Here is a 26049-nt window from a genome sequence, read left to right on the forward strand (position 1 = left end):
TCTTTCCCTTTAGAATGATGTTGGCTCTTGGTTTCATAAAGATGTCTTTTATTATGTTGAGGAATTTCTCATCTATTCCTATTGTATTGAGAGTTTTTTAAATCAGGAATGGGTGTTGGCCTTTATCAAATGCCTTCTCAGCATCGATTCAGTTGATCATATGATTCTTTTCTTTTGTTGTGTTTATGTGGTAGATTAAGTTGATTGATTTTCTAATGTTGAACCATCCTTGCATACCTGGTACGAATCTCCCTTGGTCATGGTGTATTATTTTTTTGATATGATGCTGAATTCTGTTGGCTGGAATTTTGTTGAGGATTTTTGCATCTGTCTTCATGAGGGATATTGGTCTGTAATTTTCTTTTTTTGCGGTGTCTTTGCCTGGCTTTGGTATCAGGGTTATGTTGGCTTCATAGAATGAATTTGTTGAGAGTATCCTTTCCTATTCTGTGGTTTGAAATAATTTGAATACTACTGATGTGAGTTCTTCTGTAAATGTTTGGTAGAATTCTCCAGTGAAGCCATCCAAGCCAGGGCTTTTTTTTTTATTGCGGGGTTTTTGTTTTGTTTTCTTTTTACCTTTTTCAATCTCTTTTCTTGGTATGAACCTGTTCAGATTTTCTACCTCAGTTTGCGTTAGTTTAGCTGGGTAATGTGTGTTTAGAAATTTTCCATTTCCTCTAGACTGTCAAATTTATTGGAGTACAGTTTTTCATAGTACTCTGTTATGATTCTTTTTAATTCATTTGGATCTGTCGTTATGTCCCCCATCCATTTCTTATTTGGGTGATTTGAGTTTTCTCTTGTTTTTCTTTATTGTCAATTTGGCCAGTGGTTTGTCGATTTTGTTGATATTTTCAAAAGATCGACTTTTGGTCTTGATTTCTTTCTATTGTTTTTCTCTTCTCTATTTTATTTACTTTTGCTCTGATCTTTATTATTTCTTCTTCTGGTAACTGGGCTCTTTTTTTTTGTATTTGTTCCAGTTGTAGTACTAACATTTTGATTTTGACCCTTTTTTGATATGTTGGAAACCCTGGTGGCATAGTGGTTAAGTGCCACGGCTGCTAACCAAAGGGTCAGCAGTTCAAATCCACCAGGCGCTCCTTGGAAACTCTGTGGGGCAGTTCTACTCTGTCCTATAGGGTTGCTATGAGTCGGAATCGACTCGACGGCACTGGGTTTGGTTTTTTTTTTTTTTTTGGTCTTTTGATATGTGTGTATATCGCTATAAATTGACCTCTGAGCACTGCCTTTGCTGTGTCCCAGTGCCTTTGGTATGATGAGTTTTCATTCTCCTTTGATTCTAGGAATTTTTTTTATTCTCTCTTTGATTTCTTCTGTTACCCATGGTTTTAAAGCAAAGTGTTATTCAGTTTCCATGTTTTTTTTCCCCCTTGCTCTTCCTGTTACTAATTTCTACTTTTATGGCATCATGATCAAAGAAAATGCTTTGTATTTCAGTGTTTTGGATTTTATTGTGACCTAAAATGTGGTCTATTCTGGAGAATGTTCCATGTGCATTGGAAAAGAATGTGTGTTTTGCTGCTGTTGGTGTAGTGTTCTGTATATGTCTGTGACGTCAAGTTGGTTGATCGTGGCCTTTAGATCTTCTTTATCTTTGTTGAGTTTCTTTATGGATGTTCTGTCCTTTACCAAGAATTGGGTGTTGAAGTCTCCTGCTATAATTGTGGAACTGTCTATTTTTCTTTTCAGTGTTGTTTGAATTTGTTTTATGTATTTTGAAGTCATGTCTTTGGGTGCATAGATATTTATTAAGGTTATGTCTTCTTGATGGCTTGTCCTTTTGGTCATTATATAATGTCCTTCTTTGTCAGTCTTTTATGGTGGATTTTGCCTTAAAGTCTATTTTATCTTAGATTGGTATTGCCACTCCTGCTCTTTTTTGGTTGTTTACTTGATATATTTTTTTTTTCATCCTTCAATTTTATATTTATGTGTTTGTCTCTGAGGTATGTCTCTTGGAGACAACATATTGATGAGTTGTGTTTTTTATCCATTCTGTCACTCTCTGCCTCTTTACAAGTGTATTTAAGCCTTTTGCATTCAGTTTGATTTTCGATAGCTGTGAGTTTATTGTCATTTTGTGTGCTTTTTTTTGTGGTGCTGACATTTCTTTATTCCTCTTTCTTTCCTGTGCTGAGTTCCTTTTGTTTGTGGAATTTCTTTGCATTTCTTTCATTATTGTAGATTTTGTGTTTATTAAGTCTTTATATTTTTCTTCTTTATCTTGATAAGTAGATTTGTTAACTATCTTTGTGATTATTTTGAAATTTCCACTTATCTTCCTAAGTTTAAACCAGTCATTTATTACTTCATATCACCTTGATTTCCCCTCCATTTGAAAGTTCTATACCTACACCATTTGTTCCCCCTTTTATTATTTTGACGTTGTCCTCATTTACAGATTGACATCTCTGATTTCCTGTTTTAAATCTTTTAGTATTTTTTTATTATTATTATTGAGAGTTCTTTACCTAGGTTGGTATCTGGCTGGTACTGTCTTTGTCATAGCCTAGGTTGTTGTCTGATGTTGTTGATTCTCTAACCAAAGGACTCTCTTCAATATTTCCTATAAGTTTGGTTTGTACAAGTGCCTTTAATTTCTGTTTATCTGGAAATGTCCTAATTTAGTCATCGTATTTGAGAGAGCATTTTGTAGGATGTATTTATTATTCTTAGTTGGCAGTTTTTCTCTTTCAAGGTTTTATATATGTCATTCCATTGCCTTCTTGCCTATGTAGTTTCTGCTGAGTAATCAAAGCTTAGTCTTATTGTTTCCCCTTTGTAAGTGACTTTTCATTTTTCTTAAGCTCCTCTCAGGGTTCTTTGCCTTTGGTTTTGGCTAGCATGAATATGATATGTCTTGGTGACTTTCTTTTGAGGTCCGTCCTATATGGGGCTTGTTGAGCTTCTTGGATGGTCAACTTTTCATCTTTCATGATGCTAGGGAACTTTTCTGCCAGCAAATCTTCAACAATCCTCTTAGTGTTTTCCATTTTCTCTAGAATTGCAATCATGCACAAATTTTTGGTCTTGACTGCATCCCACGTAATTCTTAAGTTTTCTTCGTTCTTTGATTTTTCCTCAAAATGGCGTCCATGGATTTGTCTTCAATCTCACTGATTCTATCTTCCATTGTTTCAAGTTTGCTTCTAAAACTATGTATTGTCCATTTCTGAAATTTTGTTGTTTATCTTTTGTGTTTCTAGTTGCTGTTTTTGTATGATTTCTAATAGTTTAACATTTTATTCTTGTACTATTTTCCTGAATTCTTCTATTGCTTTTTCTGTTTTCCTTGATTCTAGCTATGTTTTGTTTTGTTTTTTTGGTCTTGTCCGTGTTTTGCATGATTTTTGTCTATTTTTTTCCTTGGTTTTGTTTGTGTTTTCTTTGATCTCTTTCCTAACCTCTTGACACCCTAAATATTGGTCTTTTGAATTCCATATCAGGTAGTTCCACTGCCATTTCTTCTACCAGAAAGTCATCTGATTCTTTATTTTGGTCACTTGTTGGAGTAATCTTGTCCTGCTTTTTATATGTTTTGATATTATCTGCTGTCTCTGAGACATTTAGATATTATTTTCTTTATTGATTGCATGTTTGTTTTGTCCTTCTTTTTTGTTTTTTTGCTTTCTTTGGTTTGGTTTGGTATGTCTGGGCAGGTGAGTCAGATATCCTTTGTTGCGTGCTTGTGTTGGGCATGATAGCTCTCACCACCTGGTCCAGGTGGACTGGGCACTTTCTTGAGCTATAGCAAGCAAATGGGACCTTACTTCTCTCTGGGTGTGCCTGCGCCATTCCTATATATGCTTTTGGGAGTTCCATGAAGGTGCCTTTCTGTACTCTTCATGGAGGGCTTTTGGCTTTATCTCAAAATGGCTGTGCTGTGCCGTGACAGTTGGCAGGGAACCTCCACTCCATACCTCTACTTGTTCACTGTTTTTGATGAGTTTCTTCTCAGTGGGCTCTAACCTAATAGTTTATCCCTTCATTTAAAGTTCAGGGTTCCAGGATTGATGTCTGTATCTTTTCTACATGTTTTTCGGGTCCTTGTTGCAGAGGGATGGCTTGGTGCATCTGAATAATCTACCGTCTTGGCTTTGTGCCCCCGCCCCCGCAGATCTCAGCTTTTAACTGCTGCACTGCCTTTTCTGAATGCATATCCACCTCAGACTGAAATATGAGATGTTGAGCTCTCGAGATCAATAATCAGTTCTACTGCTGTTCTAACCTGTCTATAATCACCAATGTGATTATTATTTTGACAGTGCTATTTTCAATTTTTGAATACACATTTTTAAACCATCTTCCCAAAATTCAGATCAGGACCAAATGACCTTTCTCACTTCTGACTGTGTTTATATTCTCATAAATGTCCTATTCTGATAGTCAGTTCACGTATGAGTCATACATACGTCACATTATAAAGTCTTCAGGCATTACTCAACATTTGTGAAAGATAGGCATTTTGTGTTAGAAATGGTCTCTGTCACATCATGTATGTATTGTTTCAGTAGCCCCCTGCTGCCTGCAAAAGCTTTTGTAATGCCTGTTATACTGTTTTTCAGCCTCCTATGGACATCCTTTTTCTCCCCACTCTCTAGTGTTTAGCATCTGTAGTTTGGGAATAAATTAGGAAATTAAGACAAGTATGTTAATGGAATGGCCAGTGTGGGTGTGAAAAATGACAGTATTAGATATTGCAAGAAATCAGGATGCATCCCACCTATGAGGAGAAGCCGAAGAAAATCCACTGAGGCCCTTTCCCACTCCTAGGCCCCGGAGAGCAGCCCACCTCTGAGACCTTCACTGGAGGTAGACTCTACCTTAAGACAGTGGCAGATTATTTAATAGACAAGGTTAACAGTTTCACTACAGATTAGTGAGTGTAAGTAAGCCCAGGCTTACCTTGTTCACTGGGCCATCTGCCTCTGTCAGGGATTATAAATCTGAAAAGAGGCTTTGATACTGTAGAAGGGTGTGGTGGGGTTGGGGGAGAGACAGATGCCAGCCATACATAGAAGCAGAATCTTTGATGTGGTGCAAAATGTGAAATTGTTCGCTACAAATGATCTGATAAGCAGGGTAAGCACCTTGCTTACCTTTCCTGTTGGATAATCCACCCCACCTTTAGATACCATGTGTCTCTAAGTCTGTTAGGTCATGAGTCCATTGCAGATGGTCAAAATGGCTGTCATTTTGGGTGTAGCCTAAGCCAGACCATCCTGTAGCAAGTAATAAATGTTTTCTAAAGGATTTGAAGAGATATTGATGTAACTGGCTGACTGCCTGCCTGCATTATTAGACAGCTGACCCTGTTCTACCCTCTGCATCATTTCCACTCTCCCACCACTCCTTCAGGTAAAGGGCTCATAAGGAGGAAGCAGTAAGAGAGAAACCCCGGTAGCTGACCAGCAGGGTAGTCTCTCTCAGCACAGCAAGAAATTTACCCCGTCACATCTAATTCTACCACCTTTTAAAACTCTATTATATGCTGCTTTATGATCATTTTTTAAAATTCATATAGAACTAAGTTTAGATGAATCATACACTATCAAATATCATCACACTCTAAAATGCAGTAAAAATAATTAACAAGATTATTATGTGTGTGTATACACACACACGCACATATAAAATTAACCCGTTGCCATCAAGTCAATTCTGACTCATAGCAACCCTATAGGACAGAGTAGAACTGCCCCATAGGGTTTTCAAGAAGTGGCTGGTGGTTTCGAACTGCCAACCTTTTGGTTAACAGCCTGAACTCTTAACCAATGTGCCATCAGGGTTCCATATATATAATTAGTATATGTTATATAGTAAATTTTGGAGCCCTGGTGGCTCAGTGTTTAAGAGCTTGGCTGCTAACCTAGAGATCAGCAGTTCGAATCCACCAGCCTCTCCTTAAAACCCTGTGGGGCACTTCTGCCCTGTCTTAGGGGGTTGCTATGAGTGGGAATCAACAGCAAGGGGTTTTGGTTTTATATAGTAAATTTTAGTTGTTTTTTTTTTTTTTTAATTAAATCTTTTTTCTTGTTTTGCTTTTCTGACTACTTGGGTGACCTTTGCATTACTTGATTTTGATTTTGAACATAATAAGAGAGCAAGGAAGTGACAGGGGGAAAAATTTACTGGAACTCTAAGTAGAAAATCCTGTTAGGAAATTTCCAAGTTATTTGGTACACATAGCAGCTTTGAAAGCAGCTTTACTTAAGCCTCTGAATTTTCAAACAGCTTTTGCTCTGATTTGGGTCTTTCAGTCAGCGCTAAAAGAGCATTTTCTCATTGCATGGGAAGGGGAAACACTTTGATTAAAATGGAAAGAAAGGCCCACACCAGCTGTGAGTTTTCAAGTAACCGCAAAACTAGATGTGTTTTTGGTACGTACGTTTCACTTTCAGTCAGAATCCCTTCACGTAGCTGTCGACTTTGTTTCCCCGTATAGATAGCATGACTGCACTTTAAGAGGTTGAGGGATACAGCAAAGAACTTCTGGCCCCAGGGCCACAGTGCATTTTGTCATCTGCAAGTTATAACAGTGGGTTAGGAAACGATGCCCCTGTGTTGTAGGCAGTTTTGACTCTAAGCAAAGATTTGAAAAAAGGACAAAGAAAGATTAATTAAGTTGAAGCTTTCGATTTACTTTTTGACTTATGCTTCCTTAAGAAATGGTTTTAATAACCCAGTAGTTTTTCATATAATGTTTCTATTTTTCTAATTATTAGGGTAGTACAAAATTGAAACAGCTGGAATATCCATTAGTAAGGAATCCATTGCAGTATAGTAGTGGAGTCTTTATAAAGATTAAAATAGTTTTTAAGTTTATTAACACAGGGAGATATTCATGATATGCATTATTAATTGGAAAAAGCAAGTGGCAAAACAGTACATATTTGACGTGTAAATGAATATTAACAGTGGTTGTCCAGATGAAAGGAAGATTACAGAGGGACTTTCAAAGGGACCTGAGCTTCTGTACTTGCAAAATCAAAAACTGAAAATCTGTGACTGGTTTAAGTGCATATAGCTAGCACCGTGGGGTCGGTCTGTAAATTCCAGCACTAGTCGCTGTGAGAGTGGTTGCAGTGGTGTCTGAGAAAGAGGGACGGCCTTATGAGGGTCACACAGACCTGGGGTTGAACCTAGGCTCTGTCGCTTCCTAGCTCTGCTTGCTTATGAATGTGTCCTCATAATAAAATGAAGATAAAAATACCTACCTTGCCAGTTTGTTGCCAACATAATGTATTTTAAAAGCCTAGCACAGGACCTGGCTCAGAGCGGGTATTCAACAGATATCATCTCCTCTTTCACCTTAACATCCCCCCACCCTCCCACATCCCCCAGCGCCCTCCACCCTCGCGCCCCTCTTCCTATGTTGGAAAGCACCCGAGAGACTGATGCAGTTGAGTAGTGCATACAGTCGAGTAGTGACTTATCAGTTGAAGAACTGGGATCAGTACCACATTTCTCACCACCCAACAGAACATCAAATTATGCAAAAAAATGCCACAGCTTTTGGATGCTAGTCCTGAGATTATGTGCGTGAGCTCTGGCTATATCAGAACTGTATGATGTATCTGCTAAGCCTCCAGTATGACTGGACCACAGGCTACTGAAAACCAAAAAAACCCGTTGCCGTTGAGTCGATTCTGACTCATAGCAACTCTATAGGCCAGAATGGAACTGCCCCATACGGTTTCCAAGGAGTGCTTGGTGGATTCAAACTGCCGACCTTTTGGTTAGCAGCTGTAGCTTAACCACTGTGCCACCGGGGCTTCCAGGCTACTGAGGCACCTGTGAAAACCAGGACTTAGAACTGGTTTTTTCCGGGTGGAAACCCTGCTGAGAATTTGCGTTTCTAACAAGTTCCCGGGAAGTTATTCATAAGAATCACCTAGGATCTTGTTAAAATGTAGCTTCTGATTCAGTATATCTGAGGTGGAAATGGAAATTCTTAGCAAGGAACTTGTTAGAAATGCAAATTCTCAGCAGGGGTTCAAACTAGAAAGAACTGGTTCGAAGTCCTGGTGAAAATGGTCTGGAGACTTGTTCTAGGAGTTATTTCTCTGTATCCTTTACTAATGTTAATTATTTTCAGTAAGTTCCATTTGTTTCAAGAGAATTCCAAATCACTCTATATTCACTTTAAACATGCAGTAAGATCTGAAAACACCAATCATGTTTCAAGGCTGCCTTTATAAGTGACAGCAGAACCAATATAGAGAAAAGCGTCTCAGCTAAAAATGATATAAAGGAATTTGTTCAAATGGCCCTTCAATTGTAGAGGTAATAAAATAAAATTTCCTCATGGTTCTGGAACCTAAAACTTGAAAGAATATGAATTTTGTCACAACTCTACCAAAATTCTGGTTTTATTACCTCCACATAATTGAACTGCTTGAATTCAGTGATTTAGAGGCAGGAGTTGAAAGTACATATTTCATTAAATCTAAACTTCTCCTGTCAACCTGACAAGACGTTTTTTTACATGTTCGTTTTTCCGTTGCTATAGTTACTCCCCTGCCTGTCATCCTGACAGTTGAGTTGAAAGCCTTTGACGGTATTAGCCTCCATGGCTGAGCTCAGGTTATTTTTAGATTTGCCACAGTTCACATATAGTTGCACGTGGGTGAGCAGCCTGCATTTGCCTGTTCTGTGAGCAGCTGGACTGAGCTGCCAGCTGTTTACAGGGAGTATGAACTGCTCACCCTGCTGGGCGCTAATGCCCACACCCACCTGCTTCAAATGGAGGCGTTTCCATTAATGTGGTTGGTATTTAGACACTTTGGTTTCCAGCACCTTGACCTTGCATTGGTGGTTCATACAAACAATGGGAGGGTTAAGTGCAATGAATTAAGGGAAATTACATTTGCCATGCCCTTGTTGAGAGTATTGTAGTTCACAGGATCTTACAATGTTAAATATGTAAAAGTCCTAAAAGCCATCTTAGCCTGTTCCCTATTTCACAGATGAGGCCGAGGCCCAGAGAGGTTGAGTGGCACACAGCTAGTTCGTGACAAGAGCCCAGACCTTAATCTAGCCCTTGGCTTCCTTTGTCTTTGATGCTTCTACGAGGGCACACTTGAATCAGTAGTTGGATTTCAGGTCTTCTGCTATTTTACTATACACATCATTTCTGATTTTGTACTTGTCATAATATTTATGCAAGAATAAGCTAAGAGAGGAGGCCAGTTTTGAAAATTGGTTTATCTGCCTCTGCAATAACTTTATAAATCCAATTTCCTGATAAAATGACTTTCAACAGATATCTTTAGAAATGTTCAGTAAGGTAATTGACTGATGACATTTGAAAAAGAGAGAAAGAAAGTGTGATCACCAGACAGCTTTCTCCCTGTCAACTACATTGTTTTAAAAGCTTCTAGGAATTCTTAAAAAAAAAAAAAAAAGGAATTCTTTTAAGAATTTTAAATACTGTGTTTAATTGTGGGTAGCAGAGTCCTCTGCAGAAGAAAAAGATATACTTCACCTAGGAACCTTGTTCAAAATTCAGATATTGGTTCGGTAGGTCCCATGTGGGGCCTGAAAGGAGCCCTGGTGGGCGTAGTGGTTAAGCACTACAGCTGCTACCCAAATGGTCAGTTGTTCAAATCCACCAGCCACTCCTTTGAAATCCTATGGAGTAGGTTACTCTGTCCTATAGGGTCACTGTGAGTCGGAATCAACACTACGTCAATGGCTTTGTTTTTTGGGGGGTTTGGGCCTGAAATGTGGGGTGTTTCTACCAAACTCACAGGTGAGCTGATGCTCCTGGTCCCTGAGAGACTTCTGGCATCCAGGAGTGGGAGACTCTAACATTACAACATTTGTGCATAATTCAATTAACATACTCATAACTTTCATTTTCTTAATTTTTATAATTTATTTTTGTTGTTGAGAATATACACAGCAAAACATACATCAGTTCAACAATTACAATTTACAGTTACATGTACAATTACATGTACAATCCAGTGACATCGATTGAATTCTTTGAGTTGTACAACCATTTTCACCCTCCTTTTCTGAGCTGTTCCTCCCTCATTAACATAAATTCACTGCCCCCTAAGGCTCCTGTCAGATCTTTTGAACTGCTGTTGTCAACTTGGTGCCATATAGATAGATCTTAAAAGAGCATAATGCTCAAGACAGACGTTTTTTGCTAGTTAAGCTAAACTGTTGTTTGGTTTTAAGAAGACTTTAGGGAGTATTTTTGGTTTAAGACTATCTCAGGGCAGTGGTTTTAGAGGATCATCCAGCCTCTATGGCTCCAGAAAACCTGGATTCTATGAGAATTTGAAGTTCTGTTCTGCATTTTCCCCTTTTGATCAGAGTTCTCCTATGGAATCTTTGATCGAAATGTTCGGTAATGGTAGCCGGGCACCATCCTGTTCTTGTAGACTCATGGCAAATGAGGCAGTTTTTTATAGAGGCAATTAGCCACACATTTCCTCCTCCTATTCCTGACTCTCCTTCTTCCTCTTTTGCCCCAGGTGAATAAAAAAAAAAAAAAAAAAAAGCCTTGGCATAACCTTCATTTTAAATGAGTTGCTGAGGTAGAAAGTAGCCAGAACCCGATACTTCAGGCATGTGTGTATCAAAACTCTGTGGGGAGAGAGCCCTCAACCTCCTCTGGCATCTAGTTGTAGCCTGCAGTCCTTTGAAATTCAGAATTTCTTCCTTCAGCCTGTCTGAACTTGCTCTATTCTAGTTGAGGCCTTTCCCCCTGGTTTTGATATCAAAAGACTTGGTCAGCATGTTCCTTGTAACAACTCTAAACCTATTTAGAAAAACTTAGCAACTCCACAATGGCTTATTCCTTCTCAGCCTTGGCTATTGCAATTCTGATCACATGGCCTCAGTACAGATTGTCCATCTTTAATCCTTTCTGGCTCTCTCTCATTTACCTATGTACTTTCCCAAATTGGGTGTCTCCCTCTCTCTCTCTCTCTCTTTAATTTAATACCAAGATCCTTCATCATTAAATGTATCCTGAGTTCAAAGTGTTTTAACATTTGAATTTTTTTTTTTTTTTTTTTTACTTCTGGGAGTGAATACGGGAAGCTTTTTTGAAGAGTGACCCCACTGGCATTTTAGCAGTCCCAGCTGTATGTAGCACTTCCACTAGAACTGACTTGATAACTAGGGGTAAGGTCCCCAACAACCCTTTGAGATAGGTATTATTACCCCACTTTACCAGTCAGGAAACCCCGGTGGCGTAGTGGTTAAGAGTTCAGCTGCTAACCAAAAGGTCAGTGGTTCAAATCCACCAGGCACTCCTTGGAAACCCTATGGGGCAGGCAGTTCTACCCTGTCCTGCAGGATCACTATGAGTCAGAATCAACTTGACGGCAGTGGGTTTTTTGGTTTTATCAATAGGTTTAGTGACACACAGGATCCAACTTTTTTAAATGATATTTTTATCCTTCTAATTCAGTCAGTCAGGGAGCGACTACTCTGGTAGGTGGTAATCTTGTTGGATTTAATATTTAAATAAAAGTTTGGTAAGCTCTAACTAATGGGGTCATGTCTGGGAGCTTTGCTACGGGACTGTTGCTCCCGAGAATCCCCTATAGAAGGTCATCATATACCTAACTCACCAACCTTCCTAGATTGAAAGGGACAGGTTTCTTTCACGGTGTGTCGTTTTTGGTAGAGCATTTAATATAATGGCAAGATGAAGCCATTATATTTGCATATATGATAAAACCACTTGCCATGGAGTTGGTTCCAACCCACGGTGACCTCGTGCGTGTCAGGGCGGAACTGTGCGCTGCAGGGTTTTCAGTAGCTGATTTTTCCAAAGCAGATCACCAGGCCTTTCTTCTGAGGCACCTCTGGGTGGACTCGAATCTCTGGCCTTTCAGTTAGTAGCCGAACTCATGAACCGTTTGCACCACTCAGATCCTCTGCACATATGATAGTAACTACCATTGTTTAAGGACTTCTGTGTCAGATTCAGCACCAGGCACTACACAAACAGTATCTCTAATCTTCCTACCAACTCCACAGTTGAAAAGGGTTTTCCCTCGTATATAGTAGAGGAAATTGTGACTCAGGAATATTTGTGTGCTCAGCTGGAGGTTACACACCTAGGAAATAGCAAAACCAGACAGAATTCAGACCCAGCTCTGTCTGACCCCACAGCCTATTCGCATTTCTCCATACATACTGGGCTGCCTCTCCGTGTCCTCCACTCCTAGCCCTCTCCACCTAGTGATACAATAGGCAAAAGACCTGTCCACCCGAACTCTGTGGAAACTGGCTCGCTCCCAGTTGGTCGAAAGCTCAAGGCCCCCCAAGCGTCTCATGCCGAAGACAAGTGCATGTGAAGAGAGAAAAGTGAAGCCCAAGATAAGAAGGCTAATGTTCAATGCCTGGACCTCTTTAGACCCCAGCCACAGAGTGACACTTAGCTTTCACGAGATCGTCATGTCAGCAAAACCTTTGTGGCCTGAAATTCACAAAGCATATATGCATGTTAAACACAGTTCAAAAGTTCTTATGTGTCTAAATGATGTAATTGTAGGACAATCTTAGTCAAACTTCTCTCCTTCCTCATAGTTCCCAAAAGAAAAATGATGATAAAACTCCAAGATATATCTTATTAGTAAGGCCCTAGCTCTGTTTCTGCTTTTCTTTTTTGAAGAACAGATTCTGGTAAAGGCATCTTACCATCCTTTTGAGTTTAAGTTTTAAAAAAAAATTTATGTTAAGTCTCTTTTTCTGGTTGACTCTAAGTGACAGCCATGAATGACATGATAGATTTTACTGCGATGAGTCACGCTTCCATGACACTCTCTGGCTGGCAAGGTAGCAAAAAAGAAAATTCATTGCCATCATTCATTCCAACTCATAGCGACCCTGTAGGACAGAGTAGAACTGCCCCATAGGGTTTCCAAGGCTATAATCTTTATGAAAATAGACCGCTGCATCTTTCTCCCACACAGCTCCTGGTTTGTTCAAACCATTGACCTTTCGGTTAACAGCTGAGTGGTTAACCACTGCACCACCAGGGAGGCAAATACCAGGGGAATAATATGCCCAGTGGTAGAGATCAGTGAATATATTCAGAACTCTGTGCCAAGCATACTCAGTTCACTTAAGAGGACTATTTATTGGCCTGAAGACTAATCTTCAGTGTAATATACATTTTTGCCTAGTTTTACCCTTAGATTTTCCTAAGTAATGTTCCTTCTCCCAGTGCTGAATTTAGGCTCTTCAGCCATTTTGTCAGCTGGGTGCAAAATAGGATCCTTGGTTATATATTCCATGTGATCTGTTCTTTGCTTTTTAAGAAAACACTTAAAGCGTGATGTACCTGACCCAGTGCGTGGCACTTAATAGACCGTCAGTGCATGTGACTTCCCTTCGCCTGCCCCTTCCACTTCTCAGGCTAGAATCTGAGTAATTATATTAAAACCAAAACCAAGCCCATTCTAGAATCTGAGTAATTATATTAAAACCAAAACCAAGCCCATTGCCATCAAGTTGATTCCAGCTCATAGTGACCCTATAGGAACGAGTAGAACTGCCCCCATAGGGTTTCCAAGGAGTAGCTGGTGGATTCAAACTGCTGACCTTTTGGTTAACAGCCAAATGCTTAGTGACTATGCCACCAGGGCTCCAGGTAATTATATTAAAATCTGTTGTCATCGAGTAGATTCTGACTCATAGCAACCCTGCATTACCCACTAAAACCCCTTGCTGTCGAGTCGATTCTGACTCATAGCGACTCTATAGGACAGAGCAGAACTGCCCTGTAGAGTCTCCAAGGAGTGCCTGACGGATTCGAACTGCCAGCCTCTTGGTTAGCAGCCATAGCACTTAACCACTATGCCACCGGGGACCCTGTATTTAGCAGCCATAGCACTTAACCACTATGCCACCGGGGACCCTGTATTAAAAAAAAATATATAGTACCCCTTAATTCTTCATCTGGGAAATATCTCACCTACATCTGTTCTTTAAGAGATAAAAATCAGCCCTAATGCTGGCAGGAAAGCCTTTGCCTCACATAGGTCCCTAAGCCAAGATTGATTAAGTATCTGCTCTCTGACGTAGAAATAGCTTCTGGGAGAAGTAGATGGTGATGGGGCGAGGGGCGGAGGTGGTAATCTAAAACTCCAGAGACGATCCTAAGCTAAGTATGTGTGGAGGAGGTGAGTAAAACTTTAGAGAGACAGAAAAAATGAATATACCTCATCAGAAATACCTAGGGTGACACATAGCTTCACATGAAGCAAACCAAGGTCTTAGAAACATTGACCAAGAGAGGTGGGGTTCCAAAGTGTTGGAACCAGAGGACCTGGAGTCCCGGATTTGTCACTAGAGCTGACCCTCCTTTAGTCTCTGAGCCTCACCGATGACTTACAGTTCCAAGAGCAAGAGAGGCAGCATAAGAACGCCTGACAACTGGTTGCTGTCAGAGGGGAGGCTGTTAATAGGAAGCTGATGCTTGGACACGGTGGACTTTGAAGAAAAGCAGGGCCACAGTCTTATGGAGAGGATGGGAGGGCCTTTTAGAAGGGGAACGGCATCTTCAAGGACACATACCTACACAGCACCTAACAGGGGATGGGTGATGGATTGATAGCCTACACTCTTCTCCCAAACCCACCTTCCCCCTGGCTTTGGACAACTATGGCACACAATCTGTGAGCAAAAATCCCCTTGCCATTGTCCAGCCAAAGCCAATAGTGACAAATGACAGGTCTGCCCCCTCCTTGACTAATAGCCACGTCTTCAGCCACTGTGGCTCTGGACCCACCTCCCCTAGCCCCACATGTAACCTCTCTATTTTGTAACAACACCCCATGTGTTTCCTCTTTAGAGTCTGGGACTGTCCCTTATATGGGATTGCCAGAAGTCAGAGTTACTAAATTTCTGTCAGAGATGAGAGAGCCCCAGAAAATAGAATCCACTTATGTAAGTATCTAAGGTACCAGAGAAGGAAGTAAACATACTAAGCAATAACAGTAGTGAGGCAGTAAGCTAGAAGTAGACTGCTTTGATTACCTCATCTACATTCACATACTTTCTGGACATGTTATCAGGAGGGACCAGTCCCTGGTGAAGGACTTCATGCTTAGTTAAATAAGGGGTCACTGACAAAGAGATGGATTGATACAGTGGCCACAGCAGTGGGCTCAAGCATGACAACGATTGTGAGGATGGCGCAGGACCGGGCAGTGTCTCATTCTCTTGTATGTAGGGTCGCTATGAGTCGGAACCAACTTGATGGCACTTAACAACGATCTCACTTTTTCAATGGAATTCAAACTGTGTGATGCCAGCGCCAGTGCTCTGAAAAGGTCTATGGTAGAAGTGATCACACAGTCTGTTCTGGGGTGTTCACTAGGTCGCTTTCCCTGCTGCATAAAGAGCACTGGAATCTCAAGGCAGTCGAGTCAGAGCCGAGACCCCATCCTGTGCCTCTCTATATCTCTGCTCCTTCATCAGTGCCATGTGCATAATTGCAGAAGGGCTCAGGAATCCAAAAGATCTAAACCTAATCCCAGCTCTACCGCTTTCCAGCTCTGACACCTCAGATCTGGGCCTGGCTCCCTTTTTCTGTAACGGGAGGATAGCAGTCCTCCTCTCGAAGGCTTGTTGGGGTAGTCAGATGAGGTTAGGTGCCCACGTAGAAATGAAAGCTGCCAGGCCCTGAGCTTCTACAGTGGATCAGGTGCCGGGCTCAGCACTTACCTGTGTTATCTCATTTATTCTTCCCAGGAGCCCTGTGAGAAAGGTACTGGGATGTCCCACAGGCACAAAAAGCAGAAATAACTTGCCCAATTCCACCTTCACTATCGATACATGTTCTGCTTTTGTCCCCTTTCCCTACCCCTTCATACTGAATATAGGCTTATGTACCCTTCCACATCAGCCACCTAATACATTTAGATGAAAACACTTTGATTCTAGCGTTAAAGAAAATAAAGTTTTTAAGAAAGGAGTTTGTGTGCCATTTTCATTACCCTTACAGTTAGAGATCTGTCTTTGTGGCATTGACATTTCGTTAAAAATAGTGGAATCATCATGGGGTTGTGATGTCGAGGTGATATGTGTGTGTGTGTGTGTGTGTGTGTGTGTGTGTGTGAGATTTCCACAGAAGTGGTTAGTTATTAGTTACGTGAGATTTTTTTCTTAGTTTCGGGGTTCCAGTGTTTATCACATCTCACGCTTCAGCATAAGGCGGTTAGGAGGAGCACTGTCTCACTTCTGCACAGAAACAAAGCGTAATGGGCATGTCCCACCAGCACGAGGCGGGGTGAATTTACATATTTCACATTACTGCCTCTAGGATTTTAAGGCATGAAGAGACATCATTATGTTTTTCAATTTTTGTATAAAGGTGCAACTTACCTAAAGCAGTAGATTTATTATGTAACTGTTTTGTGTTACTAGGATGTTTATAAGTGTTCTTTTGAAGAAGGATATCATGGAACTGGTTAGAGAAAGGATTTGCATGGTCAGTGCAGTTAGTAAAATAAAAAATCTTATATTCAAAACATTTAATAGCCTCTGAGGGTTCTTTTTGTTTGGATTTCTATACCTTGGATTTCTTAAAGTGAGGCTAGTTTAGTTGACTGAAGCAGGGGGGATTTATCCTTGAGATTAACTGAACATTTTATGTATATGTGGGTTTTGCCAGGGGGAAGGCCCTGGTTTTCATCAGATCCTTTTTTTTTTCCTAGAACGTGATCCCTGACCCCCTCCAAAAACAAGGCTGAAAAGTGGCTGGGTGAGGGTGCACTGCTGCTGATAACCCAGACTCTGGCTCTCCCTCCCCAGAGGTGTCCCCTCTGTCCTGTGCCCTGGCCGCCACGCTGCCTAAAACTTGACAGAGTGTTCTGTATGCAGGGCAAGACTGGTGGGGCTGCCTTGGTCCCCTTTCAGCAGAGTAACTGGATGGTTTTCACCCTGCATAATTTAATAGGAAATTTGACTGCTAGTAACAGAAGCCCAGAAAACAGTGGAATGAACAAACCAGGATTGTTTTTCTTTTTTTTTCTCTCTCTCTCAAATAAAAGAAGCCCAGAGGTAGATAGTCTGGTCAGGGACAGCGGCTATATGCTGTGCTCAGTATCCCAAGCTCCTCTTGGCTTCTGCCCCACAGTCCTCAGGCTGTGGCCCCTATCTGCACACCCATAGGGTGACTCATGGAACGCCTGCCAGCCTTTCAGGCAGGCAAAGGAGAAGGGCAAAGGTCCACAAGGCACATCCTCAGTCAGCCCCCTTTGGGAGCGTTCCCAGAAACTCCACCAGGGCCTCTCGTACACCTCACTGGACAGAGCTGTGTCACGTGACCAGCCTCAGCTGCAGGGGGAGCTGTGCGCTGTGCTGCCCTGAATGAAATCAGGGATGTGCTAGTGAGAAAGCAGTGGAGGGTGGACCTGAGGTAGCCCACCAGCAGTTCTGCCGCCCCATTAGACCTAAGAAATAGTGAGGAAGTAGGACCCAAGTTTTTCGGCTGCTCATGGTCTATCAGGAGAGAGCCCTGGGGGCAAAGTGGCCCTTAGAACATTATTCCCATTTAGCCTGTAATAAAAGGCAAGAGAGGAGGTTTCTGCTCCATCTTCCCAGCACACCCGTCTTTTGCCATCACCCTGCAAGCGTCACCACCACCGCTCTCAAGTATATGCATATGTTAAAAAGAAAAGGTATCACCTTGATGACTAAGGTGCACCTGACCTGAGCCATGATGTTTTCAGTCACCTCATATGCTATGCATGTGAAAGCTGGACAGTGCAAAAGGAAGACCGAAGAAGAATTGACACATTCGAATTGTGTTGTCGGTGAGGAATACTGACTATCCCAGGGACTGCCAGAAAAATAAGCAAAACCATCTTGAAGGAGGAGCAGCCAGAATGCTTCGTAGAAGCAAGAATGGCAAGACTTCATCTCACTTACCTTGGACATGTCATCAGGAGGGATAATTGCCGGAGAAAGACATCATGCTTGGTAAAGAGTTAACAGAAAAGAGAGAGTCCCTCAATGAGATGGATTAATACAGTGGCTGCAACAGTAGTCTCAACGCAGCAACAATTGTGAGGATGGCACAAGACGGAGCAGTGTTTCATTCTGCTACACATAAGATCACTGTGAGTTGGAGCAGGCCCTAGCACCTAACTACCAGATACGGTACTCAAGGGGGGAGGTCCAGAACTTTTTAGGCATGGGATTTTTAGGCCACATGGCCAGTATTATAAGATCTTGTATAGTCACTGATACTTCTTTAGTGGAATAATACATTTATATACCCCAACTCAGATGTGAGGAAATCTTGATCTAAAGTTCCATTCCCACCAGTGGCAGTCCAGGGGCTTAAACTTGCCAGTTGAAGATGACTCGGTCTCATCCAGGTTAGCCATCTCATCTGAGCAAGTTCCCACAGTTCGAGTGCCTCCAGTCTGTCTCTTCTCCCTGCCAAGGTGGTGTCGGGGTTCTGGGATGGGCTCACATGTCCCCTTGGTGTTTGAAGAAGGGTCTCTGAGTGCCTTCCAGACCCTTTTTTCTGGCTCCCTGCTTTGTGAGGCGTGGCCTCCAGGGGCCTCCCGGTGTTAGTTCCTTGGTCCTCAGAACCCCCCACGCCACCCAGGCTTCTTCTAGGTGTCCCAGCACTCCTGCATCCATTGGCTGAGGGTCCTCAGGGGCCCTGGGAGCTGTCCCTGCAGCCTCTGCTCGCCCAGTAAAAGCTGGGAAATCTCCCCACCTTGCAGCGCAGTGGGGGCAGAGCCCACTAGGCTACCAGGCCACCCCGCCTTCTGGATGCTGCTGTGTGTCAAGCTGCCCCAGCCAGCCCTCAGGCCCTCACATACTCTGCCTTAAAAACCAAAGCTGTTGTAAAACCAAAGCCCAACTTTTTGAGTTCCCTAGAAGACCTACAGAACTGGTTCTTCTCCATTTTCTGCAGTTGGTTGTTGTTAATGCCTTGTTGAGTGCATTTTGTGTCTTTTTACTGAGAGAGAACAAATTGTTACAGGCTTTTAGGGAAACCAAAAACATTCCCTCTGTAATTATATCTATTATTCCATTCCCATTTCAACTCACTTTCTTGTTGTGAAGCAGGCCTTTTCTATTAGCCAAAAACTACAGTTGAGTTTTCTGAATCAATAAAAGCTGCTGTTTTTCTACTGCAGTATGTAAGAGAACTTGTCAGCATGTATGTAGATTTATTTTTATTGAAGATTCTAATAAATTGTCAGGCAGGAAGTTTGTTGAAACTATCGGTCTTTGCCTTTCCCTTTATTAGAATCACTTTTTGGAAATACTTAAAATAGCAGTGTTTTGAAATGCAAGTCCCGAGAGTGTTTTTCTGCGTTTGCTCATTCATTCTTTTAGTCAGTCGGTAAGTACTCATTATGTACCTGTGCTGTGGCAGGCTTTATTCTGAGGGCTGGGAAGATAGCCCTGAACAAGACCATGTTGGAGCTTATGTCCTACTAGGGGGATCACATGCATAAGCGCATGTCAGACAGGATGTCAGACCGCGACAAGTACTTACAATACTGAAGATAGGTGGTGTGGTAGAGACAAGAGAGGAACTTGGAGCTACCTTAGTCTGGGCGGGCAGGAAGGCTGCTCTGAGGAGGCGACATAGGAGCAGGAAGTTGAACAATAAGGAGCCAGACCCACGTAGATGTGGAGATGGAGAGCCTCCTGCCTCCTGGCCAAAGGAACGGCAAGTGTGCTGCCTCTACCACTGCAGGTGTCTAGCGGGCCAGGAGGAATCTGTTAGCTCGGGTCGCTGTGGATGGCCATGCATGGAATTGTGCACCCTGGGTAAAGACTGGGACAACTTAAGGGAGAGATGCTGGGGGCTTCGGCTAGGGTGACAGCAGAGGAGGTGTTAAGAAATCGATGAGTTTAAAGTGTGTTTTGTTAGTAGAGTTGACAGCACTCGCTGATGAATTACTTATGGGAGTGAGGGAAAAGGAGGAATCAGACATTGGAAATGACCATATTAGACCTTTGCATGAAAGAATATCCGTCTGATCCCGTATCAGTGTGATGGCCCCATCAGTACTCCGCAGTACAGCGGAAGTTGCACGGACTTAGCTCTACAGAACATGGAGACGTTTATGGAATCTACAGCGTTGTCTGCAGAACACTTCAGGGGCGTCACCTGAGCGCCTGGTGCTGTGGGGAGGAAGAGATGAACACACCATTGTCCAAAACATTTAAAGATATTTTTCATGACAGAAGTCACAGAAGACTCACATATTTGTTTACGTGTGTAGAAGGAAAATGTATCAGAATGTTGAAAGTGATTATCTCTGATAGAATTTTAGGAAAAAAAAAAATACATATATATCTTTATATCTTCTTATATCTTTCAGTTTTTCTGCAATGAGCATTATTCAATTTATAATAATATTATTTTTAAAAATAAAGCTAATATAAATACATTTCAGAAAATTTTGAAAAGAGAAGAAAAATTCATTTGTGATCCATATCACCTAAACTTCAACCACTGTATTTTTTAATACTTTCTAACAAACTTAGTCAATGTACATTTTAATGGTGATATAATCATACTAGACATTCTTCCAATCTTATTTCTAGATTTTTCTTTAAAGACATTTTTTGTCAAAAGGAACAAGAAATTTAAATAACTTTAGAATCTTGCAAGTTCCAAAAGGTTTTCTTTCCTTGTCTTTATTTTTTGCATTTTTCCCCGTGTTTTGAGAGCCATGAGTGTATCTGTCGGCAGAGGAAAAGGAAGCCTTAGAAAAGTTGAAGGTATAGCAGGCACTGGTGTCAATGAGAGCCCAGGCCCTGGAGGGAGGGAGAGGGCAGGGGGTGGTCCCTAAGTGCAGACGGAGCAGTGAGGAGCAGCACAAGGAGAAGTCGGGGCCAGGGTCCACACTTTCTGTTGTGAAACTCGGTCATCATCACGAGGCCAAGCTTTCTCAGACAGTCCTCGATTATGCGTGAGAGGGCAGGAGTGAAGCAGTGAGATGCCAGTTCTCCGTCTTCTAGTGTTTGCGAGAACTGGCAGGCTTCCCTGGATTTAGTGCCTTGGAGGCCCAGCACCCCAAGGGGTCTTGATCAGATTTGTGGCTCATCATTCCTCGTCTTTGGATCTTCTTTTGGCATTCTGTCTGTCATTCACATAGACAAACAAAGCCAGCCTCTCTCTCACGGTGGTTACTTGGGAAAATGGCCCAAAGAGAAGTCCCTTTCCAGAGACCGTCTCTGCTCAGAGATGGCTCTCTCATGGTGTCCCTGCCCTCAATCTTGGGGTGCTGCCTGTGCTGGAAGTCTTCCCTCTGGCCCTCCCAGAGCCAGTCTCCCCCTTTGCTGCTCTTCTTCATGCAAGGGGATGATGGCCTCTGGGGACTGCATCAGTAGCTCCCTCTGCCCCGGCTTCCAATGAGTTCATGAGAGGCCAGGATTGGAGGAATAGAGGGAGGGTCAGTTCCCTGGCTCCCTCCCTGCTGGGTAGCCATGGATTGGCTGTATCCCTCCTCCAAAAGCCAGTGCTTCTGCAGGCCACTCTTTCCCTCTGTCTTCCTCTCTCTCGGTACTGAAACCACTTCCTCCCCGGCCTTTCCTGGCCTTTGGCAGCCCTGCCATACTGCACCATGTCTTGTGATTTCCCTTGACCCTGCAGAAGAGGACTTGGTGCAGTTCGGTCCTCATGCTCAACTTGCCCCAGATGACTCAGTGTAGTGACCATGTGTTTCCCAGTGGCCCTGACTGGCACTCCCTCCACACTTACTGGTAGAGAATCTGACTTTCTCTACATGTGGCTTACTCTCAGTGGCAAGAATGGGGAGTTGTTCAGTTACATTGTAATCAGGTCAGAAACTAGAGACACAAAGAAGTGCAGTTTTAAAAATACTTCATAAAGTATTTAGGGATGAAGTCTACTGATATTTTCAACTTTGTGTGAAATGCATCAAAAAATGAGATGGACAGATGTGTGATGAACAGGGAGAGACAGGTTAATGTGCTAAGTGGGAGCAATGTGGGAACTCCCTGTGAAATTCTTGCCACTTTTCTGTATGTTTGAAAATGTTCATGATAAAATTGTTGGAAAAACACACATTAATTCACTTAGAGCCTCTTTAGTCAGTATTGCATTTGCCTTTGAAATAATATCTGATGTCTACTGAGTGCTCACCACGCCCGCTCCCTGTCTGCAGCTTTTCACAGACATTCATGCATTTAACCTTCAGAGCACCCTGTCAGAGGCTGCAGCCGGTTTACAGTGGTGAAGGTCGTGTACTGTGCAGTGGTGTCTCATCTCACCAGTATGTGCTGTTCACGTTATAGACATTGTAGGTTTAAGTGTTCCTTAGGATAGTATTCTGGCAGATGTCAGTGAAGTATCAAATTCCCCAACCAAAAAAAAAACCAGCATGTCACATCAATTTTCCAACAAATGGAAATAAAGTATTTTGAGAAAGGCGTGCCTTTCTAATTAGCTGTCTGAGCCAGAGGCAGCACAGGAGTGGGGGCAGCCTGACAGGAAGAGTCGCACCTCAGAATAAAACCAGTCGCCGTCAAGTTGGTTTTGACTCACAGCGACCCCCTATGTGTCCAAGTAGAGCTGTGCTCCATAAGGTTTTCAGTGGCTGATTTTTCAGAAGTCAATTGCCAGGCCTTTCTTCCAAGGCACCTCTGGGTGGACTGGAACCACCACTATTTTTTTAGCAGCACATTAACCGACTGCAGCACCCAAGGACTCCCTCAGAACAACAACAACAACAAAAAAAATTGCCGCTCCCAAACACGAGTGGGCATTGCAGCCATCGGAAGGGCTTGGTCACATACGGATTCCCAGGCCCTGCCTCCCAAAGATTCCGATCCCCTGGGCTGGGGACCAGGAGTCTGATGAGACAGAACTCTGGAAAACATTGAGGTGGAGGTGCTGAGAAGGGCACTGAATGGTGAAGAGCAAGACGTGAAGCCAAACAGGTCCCACAGCTGCCACCAGAAATGTCACAGCTCCTTCTTAAATGTCACAGCTCCTTCTCTCCAGGCCGTGGCTCTTTCCACGGCTAGTGAAAGAGGGACATGGCTTGTAGGAGGCCTTTTCCCAGACTCGAAGGGGACGTGCAGGTCAGGGCCTCCTCTAAGTGACAGAAATCCCATTTCTGTGCTCAGCTTCCAGGTATTTCCTCTCTTGTTCCCCACATGAGGTATTCGGGCCCCATCCGGGGTGGGTGCCCACTGCCTGCTGTGCAGGGTCTGCCGCTCAGAGCCCTCCTCCCACCCAGTCCGTGAGCCATGAGGAAGTGCCACGGGGGCAGGACCTCTCTACTTCTTCATGGCCGTGCCTGTCACAGAGTCAACGACACTCACGAAACATTTGTGGAGTGCGTGAAGTCTGACCAGGAATATGCCACGTACGACGTTATAAATGGGGCCTTTTTATGGCCACAGAAATAAGAAATCAGAAGATGTTGGTGGAGGGTGAACCTATTTATTATGATTTTCAAGTTGGGGAGTGTATCAGTATCGTTTTTGAAATGTGTTTTAATTGCCCCTTGCAACACATTCTCTGATGTATTCCCGGGAAGTGGGCCTTCAGTCCTCCTCCTCTCCCCCTGAGTGCTCCTTCTGAGAGCCCCTGCCTCATAAGCCCAGTCCCCGAAAGGACTACGTGCACCTCTCAGGTGGTGGGGGGGGAGAAGGTGGGACCACTGCATGTTTGGCACCTGGGTGAGCTACTCAGTGTGATGCTGAGCCTGGTGGTTGGCAGCTGGCCTGGCGGATCCCTCAGCTCAGGGCTGCCAGAAAGACTTCTCCTGTGAGTACACGTAGAAACTGCTCCTGTGACGACCGTGGTTCTTAGGTGTCATCATCAAATGATGGTGTGTACCGCCACGAGTTTATCCTTTTATTTTCACTATTACGTTGAAATGCCAGTAAATCTTACCATTATAATTCCCTGAAGACAGCTTCTTTATTAATTCCATCGCCTAGGAGGAATTGATTTTTAGAGAGAGGTAAGCGAACACCACTGAACTATGAGGCAGGGTAGGACACCCGGGCTGAAAAAGCCTCTTCCAGAGATTGGATGGATGATCCAGACTGTCAACTACATCGTATGTCCCAAAAGGAGCACTGGCTTCCCTGTGGGGGTGAAGACACATGTCATTAGAATAACGCAGTTGTGTGATGTTGGAGAGAATGCTGTGCGTACCAGGCTCGGTACTGCTCTCTCTGTGCAACTTTTTTTTTTTTTCTTTTAAATATAGTCAGATGTTTGTTTTCTCAGCAAAGCTTTGAGTATTTCTCATGAGACACTATGCAGCTCCACAAGTTCACGGCACAGGAGCTGGGTCCACGCCAGTCTGGGTTCAGTTTCCCCATCTAGACTTTAGCAGAGCATTCTTGTCTGAAGTTTGCTGTGGCAGCAGGTAAGTTATACCCAGAATATTAGTGATAGACTCTCATTCTTCTCTTTTCAGTAAATATTCAAGATTTGATAGTACAAGAAAATTTGGAAAAAGAAGATCAAATTCTGGTTTCCCTGGCAGGATTAAAGCAGGTATGTGCATTGATACCACTGGTTCTTCGGGTCCCACGGGTCACTGATTTGGTGCCTGCTGGGGAAGGACACTCCAGGGCATGGCATACCATTGCCATCTGCCTATTATTCCCTCCCAGACAGAGCACCTCCTAAATCTCTCTTCTCCTGCCCCCTGCGCCTCCCTGCCATTGGACCTGACCAGATTGCAGCCCAGACTGGCTTCCTCACCCCTCTTGCTCCTCTCTCTTACCAAACCCATTCTGCCGTTCCTCACCCACAGCTGCTGTGGCATGGTCCAGCATCGTGTGCAGTTGTTCAGTCCATAAATGCAGGCATGTTCTGGAGCACAAGTCATAACCACTACCTACAGCAGGCCTGAGACCCTCAAGGCCCCATTTACTCACCTCGAAGAGCTAAATGGAACATAAATGTCAGTGAAAAACAGTATGCTGACCCCAGATGTCTGCCTGTGTTAGCAACAGCTCCAGCTAGGGTGGAGTCATTTCACTGGGGCTGGGCTTACAAGTAAATGGTGCTTCCTGCCTTAAGGTAGCTGCATGGATGTGGCACTAATGTCTGACCTTGTGAGGACCTGGCCGTTAACACTCTGAAATTGTCCTTGTCATTGATAAGTCGGTGGCTTTGATAGAGTTGGATTTCTTTTTGTTACTTCTTTCTTATGGTAATGTGGTAATTTCCATACTATTGAAAAAATGGTCTATGTCAACCCGAGATTAAATGTATTAGAGATTTAGCTATCATTTAAAAACAAACTCATTCATCTTTTTCATTTATTTTCTTCCTCTTTGAAAATAGATCAAAGACATTCTAAAAGGTTCCCTGCGTTTCAACCAGAGCCAGCTGGAGGCTGGGGAGAATGAACAGATCACCATCACGGACGACCACTACTGCTCCAGTGGCCGGGGCCAGGGCCAGGGCGGCCTGACAGCTGGGGCAGCCAAGCAGGTACAGGAGCTGTTGTAACGGCATTGTCACATGAACTCAGTAGGGGATGTTCACAGAAATGCCACTGAGTTGTGACTACTCAAAAACTACCAAAGTTATTTCAAGGTACCATGTGTGAAGTTCACCTGTGAAATACAAGGGGCCTAAGCAAGGGCTGCTCTTCCACATCTATGGATTCAACCAACCATGGATCAGAAATATTCGGCATGGGGAGGAAGTTCCAAAAAGCAAAACTTGAATTTGACGTGTGCCTAGCAGGCTGAATCCACGTGAATAAAATGTGTCGGCATACCCTGCTGTGGCCTCCCACCATTTCTCAGATCCTCAGTCTCCCTCCAGCACTCGTTGTTGGAGCGTTGTTCACCTCACATTTTGTCGTAATTCCCTAAACAGTACAACATAACAGCTACTTACATAGCACTTACATTGTGTTAGGTATTGTAAGTAATCAAGAGATGATTTAGTGTATACAGGAGGATGTGCGTAGGTTATATGCAAATACTGTGGCATTTTATATAAGGGACTAGAGCTTCTGTGGATTTTGGTATCCGTGGGGGGTCCTGGAA

At 43.0% G+C, this 26049-nt stretch overlaps 1 protein-coding gene across 1 annotated transcript in view; it reads left to right on the forward strand.

Annotated features, from left to right (window-relative positions):
* The window catches only part of TBC1D5 (TBC1 domain family member 5), a 446909-nt gene that overhangs the window by 413969 nt on the left and 6891 nt on the right, over positions 1 to 26049 (forward strand). The window contains exons 20-21 of the mRNA XM_049870673.1: positions 24456 to 24535; positions 25334 to 25483. Coding sequence (XP_049726630.1) covers positions 24456 to 24535; positions 25334 to 25483 — 230 coding nt within the window. The remainder of the gene's footprint in view (positions 1 to 24455; positions 24536 to 25333; positions 25484 to 26049) is intronic.

The sequence above is a fragment of the Elephas maximus genome, chromosome 27, assembly GCF_024166365.1.
Source record: "Elephas maximus indicus isolate mEleMax1 chromosome 27, mEleMax1 primary haplotype, whole genome shotgun sequence".
NCBI classification, from domain to species: domain Eukaryota; kingdom Metazoa; phylum Chordata; class Mammalia; order Proboscidea; family Elephantidae; genus Elephas; species Elephas maximus.